The sequence below is a fragment of the Venturia canescens genome, chromosome 7 (genome assembly GCF_019457755.1).
Source record: "Venturia canescens isolate UGA chromosome 7, ASM1945775v1, whole genome shotgun sequence".
Lineage (NCBI taxonomy): Eukaryota > Metazoa > Arthropoda > Insecta > Hymenoptera > Ichneumonidae > Venturia > Venturia canescens.
The window spans coordinates 4305424-4327508 of record NC_057427.1 but is presented as its reverse complement, the minus strand read 5'-3'; the positions used below and the strand labels follow the sequence as shown (position 1 = coordinate 4327508).

Sequence of the window (22085 nt, the reverse complement as noted above, 5' to 3'; positions counted from 1 at the left end):
GAGGTTTTCATGGATTTTGATAGATGGCGCGTTTTTCCAGATTAAATTTCATAAATAAAGGTGTATCGTCGCAGCACGCAACACTTCGAAAGTCCCGAGCGTGGTATTGTTACCTACACAAGTCCACATTTTCCGTAAGTATTTTTTATCTATTTCCTATGATGATGAATTCGATTTTATCAACGTTAACGAATCCAATTTGAAATTGATCTCTACGTGTATTTAATGGATTTAACGACAAAAACTGTATGTTATTCTGTTGATCATGCACGTGGGGAGCAACTCATGAAAAACCTAAAAATACCATATGGTCTTGGTTATAAATATATTTGTGAACTGCTTGCACCTTATTTTTTGAAAAAAGTTTCTGTCAACGTGTTTTTCTTAGAGGGTAAAGAGCTCAGCTGCATATAATACCGAAATAAGAACTGGATTTTCTTACAAATTTCTCAAAATCCTTGAGTAGACATTTTCACCGTACAATATTTTTATACTGTGTATGACGTTCATTGTGAAAAAAAAAAACAATAATAAGCTCTGATCGGTATTTTTACACTTTTTTAAAAACAGCGATTTTCTGGAATCCTTTAAAATGTATTTTTTATTCATCAATTCGGCAGATTCGTCGATCCTGGGGACACGTACATCGAGCGTATTGCGAAACGAATTTTCGATACTGAAATAAGAGAGAAGAGATGAAATAAATAAAATGAACAAATTGGTTACAATATGAAAATAAAGGGTCGTGATGATCGTAGCTATGAGTGATTCTACAGGCCTTTTTCGCAACGGCTCCAGTGGCGCAATTGGTTAGCGCACGGTACTTATAAGACAGTGTTCGTGAGCAATGCCGGGGTTGTGAGTTCGAGCCTCACCTGGAGCATATTTTTTCTTCACTTAAAAAATGAAAAAAAAAAAAAAAAACAATGATAGTGATACTTTTTTCTAAAAGATAATTGTTTTCGTATTGATTTATTGAATTCATACTTTTGCATACAACTCTTCATGGTCGTGAAACACCGTAAGAGAACTCGATTGATGGATCAAAAAAAGGTGTCACGTATTTCGTATCGATGCTATAATGGTCCTCATTGGTTTTGGTACATGAAGGGGTATCGATATAGAAATTTCTATAATTGTTTTTTTTTTGTTATTTTTTTTCAATGTTTTTTATTATTTATTTACGTATGGCATCGAGTTGGTATTCATATTTTCCTATAATTCATCTCTATATATGTGTGTGTGTATGTGTGTGAGTGACACATCGGATAACACACTCGTATCGTGTCAGATAGTTCGTAGCCATTTGAAAAAGAGTCACTAGAGCTTTTGTGCGTCTGAAACATCGTCATTCATATAATTTGCACTCGTGAAATAAAAACAAGAATAAACTCTATTTGATTTGATCTAATAAATTTTTGAACAATTACAAACAATCTTGTTTCTTTTTCATTGTGAATTTGTTTGTTAAATCGGTGGTTTTAATGATTTTTTGTTATATACTCTATTATAATATCTTCCCATCGCATCATTTACTCGGCACTCCCATTGTATATACGAGCACGTATAACAACGAGATATACCCCATATTCAATATATATATAATTCACTATCAATTCCCAATGAAACATATACGTATACACATATATGTATACAACTATCGCAAGTAGCAAACTTGTTTCGTCCCTGTTTCCTTTCGTTCGCTTCCGACAAAACGATACTCAATGAATATACCAGTGAACAAATGTTCATGAACAATATTGCCTGATGTCCAAAAGTTACGTAACACATGCATCACAAGCGAGACGTCAAATGAATTTCAAATGAAACTGGCTGATGCATGGGTTGAGAAAAATTGTTTATGATTACGAATGCTAAGGTATCGAAGGGTTTTGACAAATGAAACTTCGACAGCAATCCTCAGGGAATCATTGTTCGTCGAGTCACTTATTGAATCTTGTTTTTTTTTTTTTTTTTTCGTTTTTGCAAAAGTCGAATTCTCTAGAAGGCGAATAAATTTTGCTCCCCTTTGAGTTTAACTGAGGAATGGTACTTTGGTGAAAGTCATCTGACGAATGACTCGCTAATTTTCTTCTTTCAGCTCTCATTGTACCACTGCTCATCAGAATCATTAGACAAGCCGATAAAAAATCATCTCTATTTTTCGATGCTCTGTCAACCCGTACTTGCCACCTGTTAAAAAGTTCATTTCGAACTGATGTACAGAATTAGCTGAACCCTCGCCAGCCCAGGATCTGTAACGAAGGATTTTTCCAATGTTTTAATCTACCACACTCATTTTTTCGTAGAATGTCGAATGATTCGTCATTTTTAAAAGCCTTAAAACCCAAAGAAATATGAACACTCTTTTAAATATTAATCTCGAGCTCGTAGCAATATCACAAGAAATGCTTACCCAAGTCATGAGAACGCTGTCACAAATATGTAATCGAATCGTCGCGAGTCAACACATTCGTAATAAATTCGATTTCGTCCTCATTCAATCGATAGATACAATTATATTTTTTCAAGTACCCAACTAATCGTGATTGAATGCATGCCGTCTGACATTTTTCAAACAAAATGTAGCACAAAATGGTACACAATTGTGGCAGATTGAAATACGACGAGATATTTTTGCATGCCACTATTGACAGCTACCGCTAATGACTTTCTCGAATGAGACATTCCATAAACTAGAATCGAATAAATTCAAGAGATTTGTACGGTAATGAGAAAAAATGTAATGATTACATCGGATAAAAGTTCATCGTGTAACAATAATAAAAATACTAAAACAGAATATTTGACGATTCATCATCCACCGCTCTACCAAATCTTAATATCGTTCAATTGATTTTTTGTATTTTGAATATTAGAGTGAAAAGTCTCGTAGCTAAATTGAAGACTACGAACGTACAAAAACGGGAATCTTCAATGTTTCTCGGTCATACCACTCGGCGTATAAATCTCATTATCTTCAAATCCGTTTCGTTTAAGTGAGAATAACTCAAGATAATGTAGTAGGGGGATAAGATCGTTGGCTCTTACATTAAACGTACGTAGTTTAATAAAATCTAGTACCTGCAACAACAGTAACTCTACGGTCTCAATATCAGGCATCGCCCCGATCATCGATAATCGAACACTATACTAAATTCATATAATACCTTTGTTTTAGATGCTTACGATTCCACCCCGACATTTCACACTTTTTAACTACTATTTTATTCGCTAAGTGTTTTGTGTTATTTTTATTCTACGCGCGGTAGTTGATGGTTTGATTTATCTTTTAAACGCACTACCTTGAAACTGCGTATTTTTGTGTCTCTAGGAACTCAAAACCCAAATTTTAATGAACACCGCGTTTACAATCATTGCGTACATTCGTTCTATCTCTATCATTTGATCGTTATGTCGGACAACATAAAATTCAATGTGCAATTGAGACTCTTTATCCGAGAAGTTGCCAACGAAATACGAATATTTGGAAATATTTCACAGATCTTATCAACGTCGATGAGGTGCAATCGGGATGAATCGTTTGGATTCCTTCGAACAAAGACTCATTTGGAATAGAAACGTGACGTACAACGAATGGTCTCGCAAACATATTCTAAAAATGTGAATCCACGTAGTAAAAGTCGTTATAGAAATAGTCTATTCGATTTGGTGTCTAACGGGATTAGACCCTTCGCTGCTTATGTATTAATCGACGATGTCACAAAGCTTGTAAGTAAATAAATGGATGATAACGACAAATAAACATTTTCACGTTTAACGATTGCAAATGTCATCGTCTGGCAGTAATGATTTATCGACATTTCCACTCAACCTGCTGCTACACTCCCGTTCAACCATGTATTTTATGATAGAGATCTATATTGACGCGTTTATTCAATACATCGCTACGATCCGCTATCAATGTTACTTTACTTTTTATTATACGGAACGTGGCAAAGATTTTCGGAGTACTTCTTTCCCCATTCGCGGGAAGTGTATCACGTTCGCATTGCACAGAATCATATCCCTATAACGCTATTAGATCGTGCCCCATTTTCTCCTCGATTACGTCAATACATTTTCTTATATGTATATTTATATTTTTCTTTTATTCGTTTTCTTTACCGATGAACAATCGTAATTGTACATATGAAAATTCAGACAGCTCCGAGCGGTACGTCATATAGTAATATGCAATTGATGCGCGAATATTATCACATTCTCAGGAAAACAAGAATTCGCGACCTTCCAATTTGCTCATCATTTCATTCTTTTTTCTAATATTCTTCTACATTATCGTATCGTATGTAATCGCATCGTATATATATATATATTCATCATTTTATTTTTCCTACGGTGCGAGAGGTGCAAAGATCCGAATCAATCAATTTCCTTTTTCAGTGAAAGAACAATTGAGCATCGCTACTTCCTAGATCTTCGAATTCTCTACATTTCACTATTTCATTGCAGAATATAAACAAAATTATTCACGACCTTTTCACTAAGCGTCGTTTACCATTTCATTTCTACGGTCGTTAAGAACAGTCGAGTGCGGAGAATTGTTTTGCTACTTATTACTTTCCAACGTTACGGAATAGGTGTTTGATGGGCCATCATTTAAAATCATTGTTAGCTAGCCTGTAAACATGAAGTATGAGTTTTTTTATGTCATCTGTTCGTAGATTTTGTTTTGTTTTCTTCATTCTCAAGTTTTTTTGATGATTCTAGATACTCGCATGTGCCAAGTACTACGAGGCACATAACAAACGACGAGCGGGCATTTCGGAGACGTGTATTTGTACCAAGTTCCTTTTTTTTAAAGCTTTTCAGGCAGACCGTGTATCTCTCCGAGACACGATTCTCGTTTATAACTTTGCTTTTCTTTTTTTAAAAAAATCAACGAAAAGTTTATCCGTTCATGAGATACTAGTGATTTAGTAAGACAAATGTGTTGTTGAAATCGTTCGTGTTTGAAATACTGAACTAGTTTAATGACAACGTGTACCCAAAATTTGTAAGTATGTATGAATGCGAGTATTAAACGAGGTTGGGCGTACGGAAACAAGAACCGAGAATCTCGTTTTCACGGAAATATTCGAAGACACGATTACAATTATTATTCGCGAACCGTCCAAGAGAGATGTACGTACGTTTGTATTTTCTTCGAGCGCGTTATCATATTCATTTCTTTATCCGTTGCTGTCTTATTTTCATTCATGTTTTTAATTAGTTTTTTGTTATTCGATGGACGGTGCATAGCACAGAACGATCTATCGCTAAACCGTGGTCTCCCGGTCAACGTGAATGTACTCCACGAAGCCGGGAGGGTTTTGTCAGGACGCCACACCCAATAACGTCTCCTCGGTGGGTGCTCGTCTTGGTCGACCCGATGTTTTTGAACCCTCGTAAAGAAGTCTCTTTGCTCGGGCCTTGGATCTGTAATTTAGAAAAAAAATTGACAAATTTTAGTAATTTGCACGTATAAAATTTTTCACTTTTATTCTGGAACTTTAAGGAGAGTACGAAAATTGTATCTAGCACTCATAATGAACTAGGTTTTTTTTCTTTTTCTTTTTCATATATTGAGGGTACCTGCAAGCAAAAAATTATTTATTCCGATACCGTTGAAACTTTGGAAAGTTTCTCGTGGTTAATTACATACCGAGGGGTTCCCATTTCTTTTTCTATTGCCAAAAAATTGCTACGCTACCGCGATGAGACCTGGAGAGGCTACCAGTTTAAAAAACTCGTACTGGATGAGTATCGAAAACCACTCGACCCATTTCTCCAAAAAATTTGATCTTCACCCCACGCACACGCTTATCCTGTGATAGTTCTATCGAACGTAACATAATTCTTGAACGATTCTATAGATTTTGTTCATGGGGGAAAATTGAAAACACTTCCGACTCAGTAATGGTTATCCGTTCCCTGTGATCATCCGGCCGTTCGCTTTTAAGTTAATAATCGATTCTTCCCGGTCGCACGAGAAACGCACGAGAATATAGTTTTTTGTTGAAGTTTTAGCGACGGCACACGTGATACGGCTTAAGCGGTAAAAAAGTCCCTTCCCTTCGCAATATCGTCGTTCAGCCATGTCCCACATTTTTAAAATGACTGATATCGTGAAAGCATTCCGAAACGTATGTTCGTAACCGTAAGAAACCTCGATTTGATCCCGTGATTCTGAACCTTTGCGGCTGTGCATGGTCCATAAAATTTTTAAAAACGCTATTTCAGTGGGATTCTCGTTGCATAAAGTATTTTATATTACGGTACGACGAACGGCAATGATGCGAAACTCGTTAAATCGCACTACATGCGCCCTAAAGTTTCTAGCAAAATATCGTATTCGTTAAAAAAAATAATGGACCGCTTGAGAGGGTAATAACGGATTTTCATTGAAATCCGAGAAGCTTGAAAATGAGCGATTCGCTAGGAAGTTTTTCGCGGTGCTGTGGGGGCCAATACAAATGAGAACGCGTTTACGAAGAGAATCGAAGGAGGATAGAATACCTGCAGATGAGAATGGCTAAAAGGCAAGCAAAAGCTGCAACGATGCCAGCAACACCGGCGACGACGAGCCACATACCGGGTGGCAAAAGACCGAGTAACCGAGCCCCGTTGCCACAATTAGCTTCGTCGTGTCCAGATGGGCAATGAACTCTACCGTCGCACCAAAGACTCGGAGCTATGCAAGCTCCGAGTTCTGGACACTTGTGAATGCAATCGCCGTACGGAATAGTCTCATTGTCGTGGGGACCTCGGTCCATACCGGGCAGACGTAACTGTCGATGGAGAGCGGCGCGACTTTTCGATATTTCGAGCCAAGATGCGGCGGCTTGGCCGGCTTCGCGAGCTACGAAATCGATGAGTAGAGCCGGCGACCTCGGTGGACCTGGCCATTTGCCATGGGCGACTTGACTGCCGAGCCATTCCTCGGAGAAAATGTGAACGGTGAATTCACGAGCGCCAGGTTCAGCGGGGCACACCACTTTGAGAAGTCTGGCCGGCCATCCGGAGTACAAGAGGATACGATTGGTCGTTGGACACTTGGGAGTCGAGTCCGTGATTTCGGTATGAGTCTGTTGCTGCGGCGTGGAGGAAACGCTCCCGGTTGCCGTGGTCGCGGAGCTCGAGGATACCGGTTCGAGGGGCATGAACCATCCCCAAGTGAGCACGAAGAGCGATCTGTTGTCACGCGCCTCAACGAGCCACGGTAAGCCCTCGCAATATATGTCCGGTCTCGAGAGAGGCGGAGCGACGAATCGGAGCTCGCCACCCTCTCCCCTGACCCGCTGTTTTCTCGGGCATTCCGGTGCACGGACGAGCTCGAAACTCGCATGGAAGTAGAGCGTCTCAAAGTCCTCGTGAGCCGATTGACCGTCCACGAGAAAATGTATCTCCAAAGCTCGTCCCGATGAGATGTGGTTCAACGGTAAGAAAGACGAATTGTCGCAGAGACACGCTCGTTGTAGTCTCACGTCGCGCCATGGTACCTCGTACAATGTCAAACGCGCCTCCCTCGATGATAATTCCGCTACACATCTCGCTCGCGCCGTGTGCGGATCCGGCTCACTCGCACAATTCGTCGATTCACCCACGCTCACGTTGTGAATCGTCAGACGTATTCTTTCTCCCGAGCCAGCCTCGATTCTGTACGTACAATCGAGCTTCGATGTTCCTCCACGTCCGTACAAACGCACGTCTCGGGGTGATGTTATTTGTCCTGTTCTCGCTTTTCGCCATATTCTTGTGCAATTCCCCTCGCCCCATGACTCGCCACCCTGCACCGTCGAGATGAACTCGTAACGCGCCTACGAACATCAAAATACAAATTAGTCAATCAATTTTATCACTTATTTTCGCTCTATTTTCAGAGCCACGCAAAACTCGAATCATTCATTTAAATTATATTATACGAAGAAAGCCGGTACATTCGAAACATTAAAATAGTAACTGGAATTTTCGAGCTTCCTGTTCAATGTTTTCATAACAGTTTTTCCTGATTCATATTTTTAATCCAATCGACTCGTTAGGGAACATCTCAAGAAATGCACGTACGAAAACCGGTCGATATAAGATAAAACGGGACGACGAGATATTTCTGAAATTAGTTTGTATGCCAGCTAAAGCAAGCCATCATCCAGCACCCATATAAATCAAAATAGAACTGTACAATTACACGTTTAAAAATATTTAACGAACGAAAAATAAATACAAATTCCACTCTAAAACTCGAATGTAATCGACCAAAAAAACAAAATATTCTATGACATCTCAATATTTTCTCCACGCTCAGGGTTTCTACACTGAATTCGAATCTTTTGGATCTTCAATCTATGAAAGAAAGACTCGATATCGATGCGCGTATCACCTGAAAATTGACGGTCTGAAGAGCCGTTCCCCTGGGTACTTCCATCCGTAAGGTCATGGTGGACGAGAGGGTCAAATAGCTCTCATCTCGGCTGCAGGGTCTGGTAGCTCTGGTAGCATTGCGTAGCGCAGCATGGGCACAAAGTTTGGGTGTATCGTCGCACAACGTAGCGATTGGAACGCCGGTGGTGGAGGGGCCGTCCCAGAGTGTCATTTTGACGAAGCAGTTGCTCGTAGGGCTCTCGGTGGAGGTAACTCGCCAATTTTTCACTTTTCCATTGTAAGTGGCGTTGCTTCGTGGATGGTGCAGCAGTTCATTGGTGAAGTCACGTTGGGAGTACGATGAGAAATAAAGCCACACGCGATCGCCGGCGGAGCCTCTTATGTTCCAAGTGCAGACGGAACCGAGCGGCAAAGTGTGTTGGGGTGAGCGTAAAATGCCGCTTCTCTTTGATGTCTCGTTGATGAAGAAATGACAGCCTTGAGGACCCCGAGCGTAATCAAGCCCGTCGGAATCGACGTAGACAACGGGGATCTCGAGTTCGAGTTTGAGGGGAGAGCTGCCGAGTGGTATGCCCAGGGGTGAGCTGCGAAATTCGATGAGCATTGCTGGTCCGCGCGCGGTTATCCGTGGCAAGGGTCCACCGCAATAGACCAGCAATATGGAGTCTTCGAGTCTGGGTCCATCTCGAAAAACAAGACGATCCTTTTCATCGGGACAGTCCTGCCAGACGCTGAGCCGACTGGTATTTCTCATAGCCGGAGAATCCATCGATACCATTGAGGAATGCGAGGCGGATGAGGAGATTGATGAAGAGGACGAATTCGTCAGCAGTGCGGAGGAAGACGTTGAGGAACCCGAGTTGGTGGTTCCCGATGCGAGATTGAAGTATGACATACCGCGGGGAGCTTGATTATTTCCAACGACAGCTCCGGCTCCGGCCTTGACCGAGATCATAGCGTGTTTGCACGTGGGGACAAATTTTTGTCTGACGGTGATGAGGCAACTGGCATTTCTTGGGTACTCCCCGGGGTAATTTGGGCTCTGTACCCGACATTGTTTCTTGTGACATTCGTAAAAGTTTCTCGAGCAATACGTGCCCGGTACCGGCGAGCCCCGCTCGATCGGAAGTTCCGGGGCGCCGAGTCGCGCCACAGCCTCGTTTCTCGAAACGAAACGATAACGCAAGCGAAACTCAAAGGGCACGGTGCTCGGGGAGTGAAATAATCTTATCGATGCGGTCACGGTGCTCGTCTCGCTGTAATAAGAAGCGCGCCCGTCACCGCTGCCGCACCACGAGCCTCCGGTGAACGGCCTACCCAATTCGGCCAATTGGAGCGAGCCCTCCGGACAACTCGTGTAAAATTGTTCATTCGCGGTTAGATCGAGACGACCGATGCTGAAGGCGTCCCATAATAATTGCACAAATTCACCGTGGCCGGTGCCTCCGGCGGTGAACGTCAAGTGGCAGAGAAAAGGAAGCCGTCCCTCCACGGGACGTGGAAGATCCAATTTGTACGTGCGTCCCTCGCGACCGTGGTACGTACGATTGCAGGGTGTACAATGCTCCGGCTCGTCGCTACCGTCTCCGCAATCGTTCTTCCCGTTGCAATAAGAATCGAGAGGTATGCACCGACCATCCCGACAAGTCAATTCCGCCAATTCACAATTTCTCCCTCCGCCTATGTGCGCCGACGAACCACCGATACCGACGATCCCGCTCGTCCTCACAGCCAACAACAGTAACAAGCTCGTCAATAGACTCGAGATTAATCGGCCTCCTTCAACTCCGTACACCGCATCGTAAGCGGCTATACCCTAATACCCAAACAAACAACAAAACAAAATCATCAATTAGCATTTTATCTTACGAGCGATTATTAATATCCTCCTCCCCGCTCTCATCGACTATTTTATTTTTATCATCGCTATACGAGTCTCCACCGCGTGTATCAATTAACACCCTCCTTCCAACATCGTTCCATCGTCCTGCTCTACCATCTCTGTCTATATACAAAAGATTTAAGTATTCCACCGGGAACACTCGTACCATCATTTCTTTCAACATCAACGATTATTATTATCACAAGCGTTGCTAAATTTTATACGAGCACCGTAAAACGACCGCATGAACTTAAACTTTCATGCTTTGAATTGCATTTCTCTTTATAACATAATATATTTATATAAATGATAAAAAAAAAAAAATGTTTGCACTCAAGAGTTTTCTGCATAAAAATAGAATCGGTGAATGAGACGCCAATTACAAAATTTCATACAGTACAGTTGATTTTTTGATAACTAAAATTCATGTCGAATGATTAACAAAAATGCATCATTTGAATCGTGAGTAAAACTTCTCTTGGTTTGTCACATTTTTCTCGCATCTATGCCCCCTGGACTCGAAATATTTTCTAATAAATCCATTCTCAAAACTTGAAGGACTTTGAAATTTTCAGATAAAGGAAAAGCGTGTTGAAAAAAAAAACCGCGTATCGTTGAAATTGAAAAAATGACCATGCGGAAACGGAACTGCATATCGGAATAAACCGACCGAAGTAAACAGTTATGCAACTAATGTTAGAGAAACGTCAAATGAGCAGCTTTATGGCACGATCTCAAGCTACACTCGGGCACACACTGGGGATTAGTCTGAATGAAGATTCGTATGTTTAAAACACCGCGAAGCTTCGAATCCTCATTTATAATGACAGGAGTAAATAGAAATAATGAATTACCATAATCCGCGTTTTCTCGTTGGATCATCACAGTCCTGGTGAGATTCGCGACACGTTTTTTATCTCGGATAGTGAGTAGAATGACGTTATAGCGTAGAAGAGGGATGAATCGCGGCACGATAAGCAGCAGCAGCAGCAGCGGCGGCGGCAGCAGCAGCAGCTTTCACCACGGTTTACGTTAAAATACATGCTGCTTGTGGCTTTATTATCACGGCTCGTGAGCATTGAGATCAGGCCGGTGCGTAGAATCTCGGTTTATGAGACTTGGCGCAAGTCAACGACTGTACATAAGTATATACGTATATGTAATAAGAAAAATAACACGAAGGATAAAAAAACGAGTGTAAAAGAAGGTGAGCCGTTGCTGTGATCGCGTCGTTGTAATAATCACCATTACATTCGACGACGGTGAGAAGAGAGCGACAAGATACTGGTGGAAACCACCCACAAAAGGAGGCTTGCCTGTGTGTCACAATTACGTATATCGCAGCCCTGCTGTTACCGAATATATATATATATATTTATCCGTGTATAAATATGTCTATACGTATACATCAACGCAGGCGCTTCGGAAGCTTCGAGCTTGTACTCTCCTCTGGTGCAGAGCGGTCTCCACCCGTCCCTGCCTGGATTCGTGCAAAGCTTTCTCGCGTACACACCCACACGAACGCGAAACGAGCACAGTCAGCTCTCCCTCCTAGGGCCCGGACATCTTTCGTTCGATCACAGTGAATATCCAGGCAGAGAGGGAGGAATGCTGCTTTCCTCTGAATAAACTTGTCTACCAGACATTGGCAACCTAAACAGAAGAAAACAAACAGTTATTGACATCCTTTTGCCTTTTCTTCTTTCCCTCGTTCCTCCGTGTGTTTTTTTTCTTTTTTTTATTCATCATCGTTGCTCCAGAAAAACATGCGCCTTCGCGATTACTTCATTCCTATGAAATCCATTTTTTTTACCGTGTTATTGCGATTTCTGTATCTCCCTCTCTCTGTCAGTTTATATATAAGCATAGAAACTGACGGGTCTTTTTACTTTTCGGGTCACTGGCCGGGTACCGAGGGGCTCTATAATGCTCGTACACGCGTTTGTACAATTTTTCCATTCGCTTCATCCCTCTCCGTCGTATAGCCCTCGTTACATCGGGAAGGACGCGGGGGTGAAACTCACGCAGAATTGTGCAATATGCACCCCCTCCTTTCTCTCCGACAAACAGCACTTCTTTCAGCCTCACCACGAATGACAATAGGGGTAGCCTGGAATAAAAAGAACAAAACAAACAACAAATAAAAATGTTTTACACAAAGCTCCCTCGTGTGTACAAACTCTTGAAATATAGCGTGAAAGCGCGGAGAAACGTCCCGACGATTGACGCGGACGGTCGTGGGTTGAGGCTGGCTTTATCTTTTTTCCTTGTAATTTGAGAACAATTTTTTTGAACGCGCGTATGCCCGACTCTCCGAGGAGTTAGTAAAAGCGTCGTTTTACGAAAACATCAATTACATTCGAATCATAATGTACTTTTTCACGGTTTTGTGTACACTTTGTGTGATGTGGTAAACAATACATTTTTCGCATTGAAATTGATTAAAAAAGAAAAATCAATTGCGCTCGGTTTCAAACGAATCTTATTATTTTCACGCTGTCGTAAACGTTCCGCTGCTTTTTTATGATTTTACGAGAACAAATTATATTCTCGTGGCATGATAATCTGTGTAACGAACGAGAACCGAAATAAATTTCTCAAAAACTGATGAATAGCACATTTTTTCGGTGACAGTCATCGGCATCTTTGAAAACATCGACACCAAAGGTCAACAGCAAAATTTCGCAGCATAATATTGTGAAAATTCGTATATTGAAATTTGATTTTGATGGAAAACGAATATTTTTATTTTCATAAGCCATTTGGCAACCTGCCGTCTCATCACGCCGAACCGTATTTTCTGCTGGCTTAATCGTTTGGAAAGAGTCGATGTTTCTGGCGAAAAATATCGACCAGTTAGCAAGAAGCGGATACCATAACGTCCGGGTTCAGAGTGCGCTGGAACATTTTTCTAGTCGTCGCGTACTACTTTCGTTCGTCTTGAGGAAGTCTCAAGAGAATCAGCGAGGCTTTGAGACCTGACGTATATCCAGGATTTCGCAAAAGGAACTGAATTATGAAGCAGCAAGTTTCGAGGGATTTGCCCTACAAAATAAACGGAAATAATGGAATTTAAAGAATGTACAGTTTCAATAAATAAAAACAGGTGAAACCCGACGATTATGAAAAAACAATGGGATCCTTGAAGGATTCGAATTTTGACAGCTTCTTATGATAATGATAATTGACTGATTGGAAAGGATCAAACGTGGTGAACTTGTCGGAGCTCGGAGTCAGACGAATCGGCGAGAACAGCGCTGATCCGACATACGATTCGATATTTACAGAAAGATCGTTCCCACACGGAGTCCGCAGCATCCGGTCTAGCCGAGCCTGCCTAGCTTTTGCCACTTTCGACGAATCGAGGTACTTGTAGAAGGGTGGGAGAGTCGGAACGACGCCTCGATGAATCGATCGACGTCTCTGCGCTGTCTCCGTCTCTTTCACTCTTTGACTCATCCGTCTGTGTGCACGTCAACTGTTTTACACAGACACCCCCTCGACTTGCTTTTGCTGTTACGAACGCGAAACTTGCTCGGATAACGGGGGAAAAAACTCTTCAGCGTAACGCAAATTTACACAAACGTGCTCCTGCAGACAGAAAAGAAAAAAAATCAACGAGATACGACCCACTCGAAAAATACACTTAGTTTTTTCTCCCCTTGTTCTCTCCCAAACCAAGTCTACGGATACGGCTGCTGGTGGAGTCGAGGATCTCAGTGAAATTTGTCTTATTGAATGCTCTTCCATTACTTTTTTTTCTCATTTTTTTATTTTTCAACCTCTTCCTAAACGCCGACAATAAATATCGTAGAAACTACGGTCATATACGAGACTTAATTGTTAAATAATACCGAGAATGCGGTAACTACCTCAAAGCATACACGCTAATTTCGTTTTTTATGTACAATGCGAGGTAAAAACAAAACATTATTACACGGCATACGCAACATGTACTCTTCGCAAGACGTTTCGTAGTTTTTTTGTTCCATCTAACGGTACTTCGTCGCTGGTCAGTCTTTTAAAATGTTTTGACGCTCATTGTGCAAACTTTTTCCGTTCAGGATGGAGGAATTGGGCTGTATTACCCGAGATTTAATATTCCAGCACAACTTGAACATGTCACATTTTGAAGCCTTCCGAAGTTCGAACGATTTTACTCTTATCACAAGTTACAGGAGTGTTTCGAAATCTTTAGAATTCTATACTACAGCAATTTTCGTTTTGTTTGCGAATTTCCAGCAGAAATTGGTACATCGAATTGATACTGCTAACAATTTGATTTCTTTGGATTAGCATTTGAATTCGTTCTAGTTTTTGCAAAGTAAAGGTATTTTGAGACGATTCTATTGAGAAACGAAAGAAATGTACTTTTTTTTAGAGCGAACACCTGCCGATGTTAAAAGAAACAATCTTAGATTTTAATACTTGAACGATGCCAATTTCTGCCACATTCTAGTTCTGCGTACGTTGATTGATCGAATAAAAGAAATTTCAATCGCCCGAAAGGCTCAACGTTAATTCTTTTCACTATTAACTTCGAGTGAAAGCAGAATAGTTCGAATTGACGGGAATTATAAACTTTTGAAAAATTGAATGACAATATTTAGAACGCGTAGCGTGTTCTCACGTCTTCAAGTTTCTTCGAAACTTCGGATGGCGTTCTTTCTAAATCGCCAGAAATGCTTTTCTGTTTAGCGGGTTCAATGGAATTAAATTGTTCGCACAAATCACCATCAATCACATTCTTCACCGGGTAATAGTAAGATCTGAATGACAGATGATCACGACCACAAAGTGGTGGATGCTCGGAACGCATGTGCATCTCAAGATGTTGAAAGAAATCATGATCTTCGTGACTGGTGAATGGCACGAGAACGCCGACGGTGCCACTTATAGTTGTGTAAACGAGGGACTCGGAGCCCCCGGGGATCAGAGTTGCTTTTTGTAGTGACATGACGGTCTCACCGATGTGGAAACACGCGACAGTATCGGCCTTCTGGCTGGCACCATTCAACAAACCACGATCCCATAGCGCTTTGTTTCCCGTTGGATCTTCATCAACGTCATCGTTGATACCACTCGCAAGGCGTACCTGTTATTTTGTTCAACAGAATATTATAATGTATATGTGCACGAGAAATTCATCTCGTAATCAGGACAAGACAAATTTCTATAAAATCTACAGATGAAGGAACAATGAAATAGTTGATTCTTCACAGTAGAAGAAAAATAAAAAATCGACATTAAACTTACCACTGCAATATTGCCAAATTTATCAGCCGTGGCTACGGTATCATAATCCAATACGCAAGTAGTTGTGATCCATCGCGGATGCGTATCATCAGCGAAAACAATCAATTGATTCTCCTGACGTTTATATCTGACAGCGTAGACGGATTCTTGTACATCGCTAACGTATATACGTTGACCGACCGCGTTTATTGCGACAACGGCGTTGGGTATGTGTTTGTTCTCGCACTTCCGCAAAAGTTTCTTTTTACCCATATCGTAGAGTCTGAGCATCCTTCCGACACCAACGAGTACACGACCTTGATACGAACAAATGGCCAGAGGCACCTCGTCTAGCACAGTTTTGTGCAACAACTCCATACTCGTGCAGTCACCGTTTACTCTGAAAGAGAAAAGCAAAAAACCATAAGCCTCATGGATGCGCTTCCTTAACGAACGACTCGATAATTATTGTCATAACCTCAATACTGCAGGATTATCATCATTTTTCAGATAGTGTGAATGTCATCATAGGTTAACGATCAAATCAAATTTATCAGTAATCAAACGTTTGTTCTTACTTACTTATACGTATATAGAAAACCGCCGTTACTGACTCTTGGGTTTAATTGATAGTCTTTGGCAACGCCGACAATCAGAAACTGCTGATCTCCTTGATTTGCAAATCTCACCAAAGCCAGGCTAAAAGGAAAAGAAAAAGATTAGAATGTACTGTTGCGAGTTGAAATGTTGCCTGAAATCGAAGTTTGCCACACTCGTTTTTTTTTTTTTTTAAAGAATAAGTATTCTTAGAAGCTAGGAAAAACTTCGATATTTTTGAGATAAAAGAAAATAAAATAGAAATGGAAAAATGAACAAGTAAATAGAATTACCACAACGCAGCATAGTTTTGCTCGAGGCGATGGACCTCGAAGGTTTGACCGGTGGTAGGCGCTATGATACGTATAAGCGATGCCCAAAGGCCAGGCCCAGCCCTGGGTGCACCGAAAACTGCTTCGTTGGGTTCTTCGGACAAGAAAGCTTCGGCCAATTCTCTGGCAACAGCGGCTTCCTCGGTGCCCGCAGCCTCTTGCATTTCCTCAGCCATTTGGAGACGTCTTTGCTGTTTCGTTTCTTCCGTATAAGCATTATGTTCGGTCTCGATGAGCAACAAATGAGCTGAATCCGCGTGTATCGCGAATTTCCTTGGTGTATATTCGAGCGGGAAGCTCACTTGATTGAAAACAGCGCCTAATTTTTCAAGCGCCAAAATCCTCAAGGTATTCGTTGATATGGCAACGATGCCCTCGGGACATTGTTCCGAACTGAAGCCCGAGGCGAATTCGAGACTCTCGTAGGAGAGTGGAGTTAGATGAAAACGATTTTGGTAGTAGTAACTGAGCCAAGATCGACTTGACATTGCCAATACTGCCTGATTCCCCTGCATCATTATTCTGAAGAGTTTCACAGGCCTGGAGCCGAGATAACGTGTCCTCGTGTCAGCGAGATCACCCGATATCGGGTCGAGCACGGTTCGTAGCAGGACGCCGTTTTGAAGACCTGTCAAGTTCACAAAAAAAACAATTAAAAATTTTCATCAAATACGACGATAAATGAGATAATTTTTTGAAAATTCCAGTTTACCTATGTTAAGATAAAGGCTTGATTGTTGTGGCGCCATATCGTCCGAAGAATCGACATCTTTAGCTCCCATTTCAACTATACAGAGACTTTCCGCTGCGGCTGGCAAAGCTTGCATACTTCTCGGTGCGAGACAATCGGATGGATCGAGGGAAATTATCCTCACGGTATTATCCTGGAGACCAACCGCCAAGAACCACGAACGCTGCTCTCCAACAGCCACGTTTCCTAGAGCCATGCACATCACCTCGGAAGGCATCTTTTTACGTTCCGTATATTCGTTCAGTTGACCAGTCTGAAATTAAACGGTTCTTTAACGAATCATTTCATGAGCCACCAAAAGGATTTTTCAAACATGTTAATCAATTTAAATGTTCGCTCCCGACACGCGTCAATGAAACTGATTTTTCATTAACATCTGTGCGCGTACGCCCAGGAGTCACGACGAGCAAATGTCTGTAACATTGACTATCTGCATCGTTTACGTCACGGAGATCGCACAGTGAGACATCAACGTGAGAACATCAATGCAAGAGGAGTAAAATCATTTTTCCGCGAAAAAAATTGATCGAAAGACCACATATTCTTACATGATTTTAGTAACGTCAGTGAATATTATAGCTCCCTATTTCTAGACGCGAAATAATTCACCGTAGTGAGGACAAATACTTACAGGATCCATTTCGAAGTAAACGAGCTCACCACCGGTGAGCGCAATGACAACTTGCCGTTGGTTAACCGCACACTTGACGATCGTCTTCTTTCCAGGTGCTTTCCATTCGTTGACACGTTTATCAGCGCGTATGTGACGAATTCCATCCGGATACACCTGCATCAATAACGAATATAATGGTAAAAATACCGTTTTTATTTAACAATTCTACACCCTAGCAGAGACACTAATTAAATTTTTCGTGTCGGAAATGTCGAGGTTTCGGTACCAGGAACGTCACGATATTACTTCGAATGACGTTCCAACGATGCAATCACCTCGGTATTTTTTCTAGCACAGTTTATGCGACCGTCACGTGGTGAACCAGGTGCCGGAGATACCATAGTGCATACATATTTTTTTAACAAGTGTAAGACTCTCAAGACTCTTCATCAAGTTGCTTTTCAACGAATATTCAAGATAAAAGCCCGCTTCACCAATTTTCTATGCAAGCTTATTATTTGAGCAGCAATACCTTGAAAGATAGAGACCCGAGAAATTCGTCACTACGATGTGACAATGAACAAATATCAATAGCAATTTACCTGAACAAGAGCATCTTCACCGAGAGCAGAACAGCTGAGGGTCGGTGTAGTACCGAGAAAACCAGAGTCCGTTACTTCCTCGACGGTCTCTCCAATGCTAAGCACAAGAGTTGCATTGACGAAGGACACAATGATGTACGCGTCATATTCCTCTGTAACCGAAATCACATATCTCGTCTAGATTAAAAATTGTGTTTTATTCTTTGTTTCATTACTATGTTTGTGTTCCATCTCTGATACACTAGATCGAAATCATCATCTCGTTTGATAACGAGCCTGTGTGCTCTTACACGTCGTGATATAGGACGGGCCCAAAAACCGTATGGGGTCGACTTCCCGTATGAGAATCTCTATCATTTATTTTTGTTTGTTTTTTTTTAAGTCTCCTTCTTACCTCTTGCTCATTCGGGATTCTGGTAGGTCAACCGTTAGCGCGCAGGCAGCCTGAAAGAGAGAACTGGTGTTTGATAAGAGTGTATCAAGCCACCAGATTCGTTATTATCTTGCTTTTTCCATGTTTCTTTTGATTCGTTGAATTTTTCTGAATTTCATACGGTTAAGAAAATTGTTCAACAATGTTTTCGATTCAGGTTTTGTAAGCAAAATAGACTAAAAGATCGCTGCTTGCTCGCTGCTGCGCACATTGGTCCTCCGAATAAAAAATACGTTCACGCGAAATCCTAACAATACTAACGTGTACCAGGCAAAAAAGATAGTTCACGACTAAATGTTCGTTGACATTCGATATTTTAAAAAACTAACCGTCGATTCTTCGTTTGACGGTCCAAACGGCGTTCGGATTACCCGGGAGCTCGCTCACCGCCATTTCGGACACTTCTAAACCGTGACGCAATACTCTCAACGTCGATCTCGGTCCACGACCACATGCGATGTACAATTGGGGAGTATCCTCGTTTGCGAGATCAGCAACCTTTTACACAAAAAATAAAACTTGGTTCAATATCGAACGTACTAGAATGCAAGTCCAATTGCTATAGAAACAATGATTCAAAGATGAATTGTCATTTTCCGATTCACTTCGATGGGCAAAAACACACCGAAGGCGACGAAGAATATTTGATCTCGCATCGTTTCACAAGGAAAAGATCGATTGAACAATCAATTCCCTACTTGTAGATGCATGTCCATATAATGAGATTTAACTAACTTCGAAATATCATAATTATCGCCTTCAAATTTACCTGACACGCAAGAATTGGCGATAAACTGTCCATTTCATCGACGAGAACTAGATTTCTAAGTGGTCTAGGTGCAAAGAAAAAAGTGTCTCCTTCCTCCAAGGGCATTGCCGAACTGAATTCTGGCTCATCGTCATCATCTCCGAGATGCGCTATTTGATACAAATAGCTGTAGGCAAAGTAATAAGAAAACAATGTTCGTCATATACTTTTGCACGATGAAAAATCTGTAGATGAAAATAAAGAAGTTGTTGATTGTTACTCACTGGTTTCCGAATTCGGATGCGACGAAGAGAAATCCGGTCTTCAGTACACACATGCTCGTTGCAACAGGCACAGTATCAAAGTACTTCAATTTAATTTCCGTAACCATGTCTTCGTCGGTCTCAAGGGTTATTTTGAAAATGTCACCTTGCTCGGTTTGAGCTAGGAAGAAAAACATGCTCTTGGTTTTGTGGGTCGCAGAGCAAACGAAAATCATTCCGCGCTCGGGATCGTCAAGATCGTTACGTCTTCTTGGTATTGGACAACGGATGTCGTGTTGATCACCAAGATTCTTGTAAGTGAGATAATTCTCGGAGCAGATAAGAACGCCGCTGGGGCCGTCGTTTCCGCCTGGGACGGACACGAGAAAATTCGCATGTTCTTCGAGCGGTTCGCTGTATTTTCTAACAACGTGATTCAGACCAAGATCCAATTCGTAAAGCGTCAAAGTTTGCTGAGTTTTTACTGCCGCGTCGCCAGAAGGATCACCATCGGCTTCCTGAATTCAAACAATTTATTTCACTTTCTGAAATAAGAGTCGTTTTTTATAAGATTTGAATGTAAAGTGTTCCCTTACCTCGTAGTCAATTTCGAGACAAGCGAACATTGGATTTTCAAAACCAACATCCACACCGACCGTGTGGTAGACAAGAGTATTGCTTTTGTGGGCTTCGAGAGGCGACGAAATGGTCAATCTTGCTTCAGGATCCCTGTTCAGGATGTACACTAATTTCTGCTTTTCTATTGCACCTGTAGGAGATAAAAAAAAGTTGTATTGACAATTCTTCTAACTTTTATATCTTCTACACCTATCAAGTTCCAAAGTATTGTTGATTAGCGAGTGCCTCAGTATCTGAATTGTTATAATCATTAGTTTTCAGGTGAAACACGGACAGATAAATCATCACTCGGCATCGCTTGGTAATCGTTTTCAGAGAAAAATTTGGAAAGTCAGAACGTCAAAGAGTTTGATCTTCCAGTCTAAATTTGCAGGAAACATTTGAAAATACCTCCCCTCCAACATTGAAAGTAGAATCACTAGAAGTTTCAAATTACCTATCATAACCGCTCGTCCTTTGGGATCGATAGCCAGATATTGTCCAGGTACGATGCGCCTGCATCCACTTTTGCCAAAGGTTTCCTGATGGACTTTCTCAAATACATTTTTAGCAGGAATGTACTCGAGAATAACAATGCGCCCGGAGTCTGAACCGACGACGATATAATCTTTAGTACCACCGGTAAGCCTGAATGCCATCAACGATCGTATTATCCCAAATGTTTCAACTGTGAGAAGCGTGTGAACTTTGCCGGTATTGGGATCAGGCCTCAAAAGCTCCAAGGACTTGCCCCTCGATACAAGAATTTCTTGCATCTTGCTGCCCGAGAAATTCCCATGGACAGCATGAGTTATGCCGGTAGCACGTTGCAAAGTCAAATTGTAGAGATACATGATGCCGAATTGCCTTCATTCGATGTTAAACCAAGAAACCCTTGTCCCACGAATCAATTAAATCGCCATATTCTCTGTGAAAAAAAGTGGTTCCGTTTTTGAATAAATTGGAAGCGTAAGTTTCGTGAAAACGACGATAGTCCGACATAAAGATATCCGCATTTTCGTTTAAGCTGAGTGCGAAAATTCTATTCAGCCGAAAAAAATGAGAGAATATTTCTCGATATATGAAATAATGATGAGCTCGGAAAAGAAATTCATACACGCGTCGCCAAATGAGCTAAGAATTTTTTGCCGGGATCGTTAGAATAAGTCCAAAGAAAAATTTCCATTAAATCAATTTATTCGTGACATCGACGAAAAATATGCCCGCGAGCATCGAAAAAAACATCCAAACTAAGGATATATTACCTGGATTGATGGCGTAGCCCATGAATAATGATCGATCGAATCGGAATGCTTTTTATTATGAAAATGATGGCGCCGCAACACGAACGACGGTCGGCCAGGAAATGAACGAAGCCGTACGAACTTTTTATGGAAACGTACTCGTGAATAAAAAGCTATGGATGAAGGGGGCGGCGGGCATGGCAGGGTAGATGCGTCCCGGAAGTGATCTGTGAGTCCTAGGTAACCGTTGATTTTTATAATTGAATTAGCGATAACAAGTTTTGAAACGCAAACAAATTTTGTTCTATGCGTAATTCGGTAAGTTTTAATTTTTCTGTTATTGTATCTCAACTACTAAATAACTGTTTTATTGAAACTCAATTGT

The 22085-nt window shown here is 41.4% G+C and overlaps 2 protein-coding genes, 1 long non-coding RNA gene and 1 other non-coding gene across 6 annotated transcripts; 2 read left to right on the top strand and 2 right to left on the bottom strand.

Annotated features, from left to right (window-relative positions):
• Positions 1-22: 22 nt before the first annotated feature.
• On the top strand, positions 23-3791 carry LOC122413738 (uncharacterized). The gene is made up of 3 exons (XR_006261611.1): positions 23-134; positions 621-858; positions 3505-3791. It is a non-coding gene; the product is annotated as an uncharacterized lncRNA (long non-coding RNA).
• TRNAI-UAU (transfer RNA isoleucine (anticodon UAU)) lies at positions 792-883 on the top strand. Its single transcript is given in 2 exon segments — positions 792-829; positions 848-883. It is a non-coding gene; the product is annotated as a tRNA-Ile (tRNA).
• LOC122413734 (uncharacterized) lies at positions 957-12639 on the bottom strand. Of its 3 annotated transcripts, none has more exons than XM_043424290.1 (5): positions 11510-12639; positions 11119-11399; positions 8381-10198; positions 6520-7820; positions 957-5439 (listed from the first exon to the last, which is right to left on the bottom strand). In XM_043424290.1, exons 2-5 carry the CDS (start codon positions 11119-11121, stop codon positions 5337-5339), a joined length of 3225 nt encoding a protein of 1074 aa, XP_043280225.1. In that variant the 5' UTR covers positions 11122-11399; positions 11510-12639; the 3' UTR covers positions 957-5336. The 3 variants fall into 3 exon arrangements, with proteins under 3 accessions (XP_043280225.1, XP_043280224.1, XP_043280223.1); XM_043424289.1 differs by having other exon boundaries at positions 11119-11917; positions 12078-12639; XM_043424288.1 differs by having other exon boundaries at positions 11119-12639.
• A 1374-nt stretch (positions 12640-14013) lies between these two features.
• On the bottom strand, positions 14014-21878 carry Sf3b3 (splicing factor 3b subunit 3). The gene is made up of 13 exons (XM_043423725.1): positions 21722-21878; positions 20914-21384; positions 20435-20607; positions 19860-20356; positions 19597-19762; positions 19157-19325; positions 18395-18546; positions 17811-17966; positions 17141-17432; positions 16390-17056; positions 16082-16198; positions 15521-15899; positions 14014-15359 (listed from the first exon to the last, which is right to left on the bottom strand). The coding sequence occupies exons 2-13, from the start codon at positions 21308-21310 to the stop codon at positions 14871-14873; spliced, it is 3654 nt and encodes a 1217-aa protein (XP_043279660.1). The 5' UTR covers positions 21311-21384; positions 21722-21878; the 3' UTR covers positions 14014-14870.
• Positions 21879-22085: the final 207 nt, after the last annotated feature.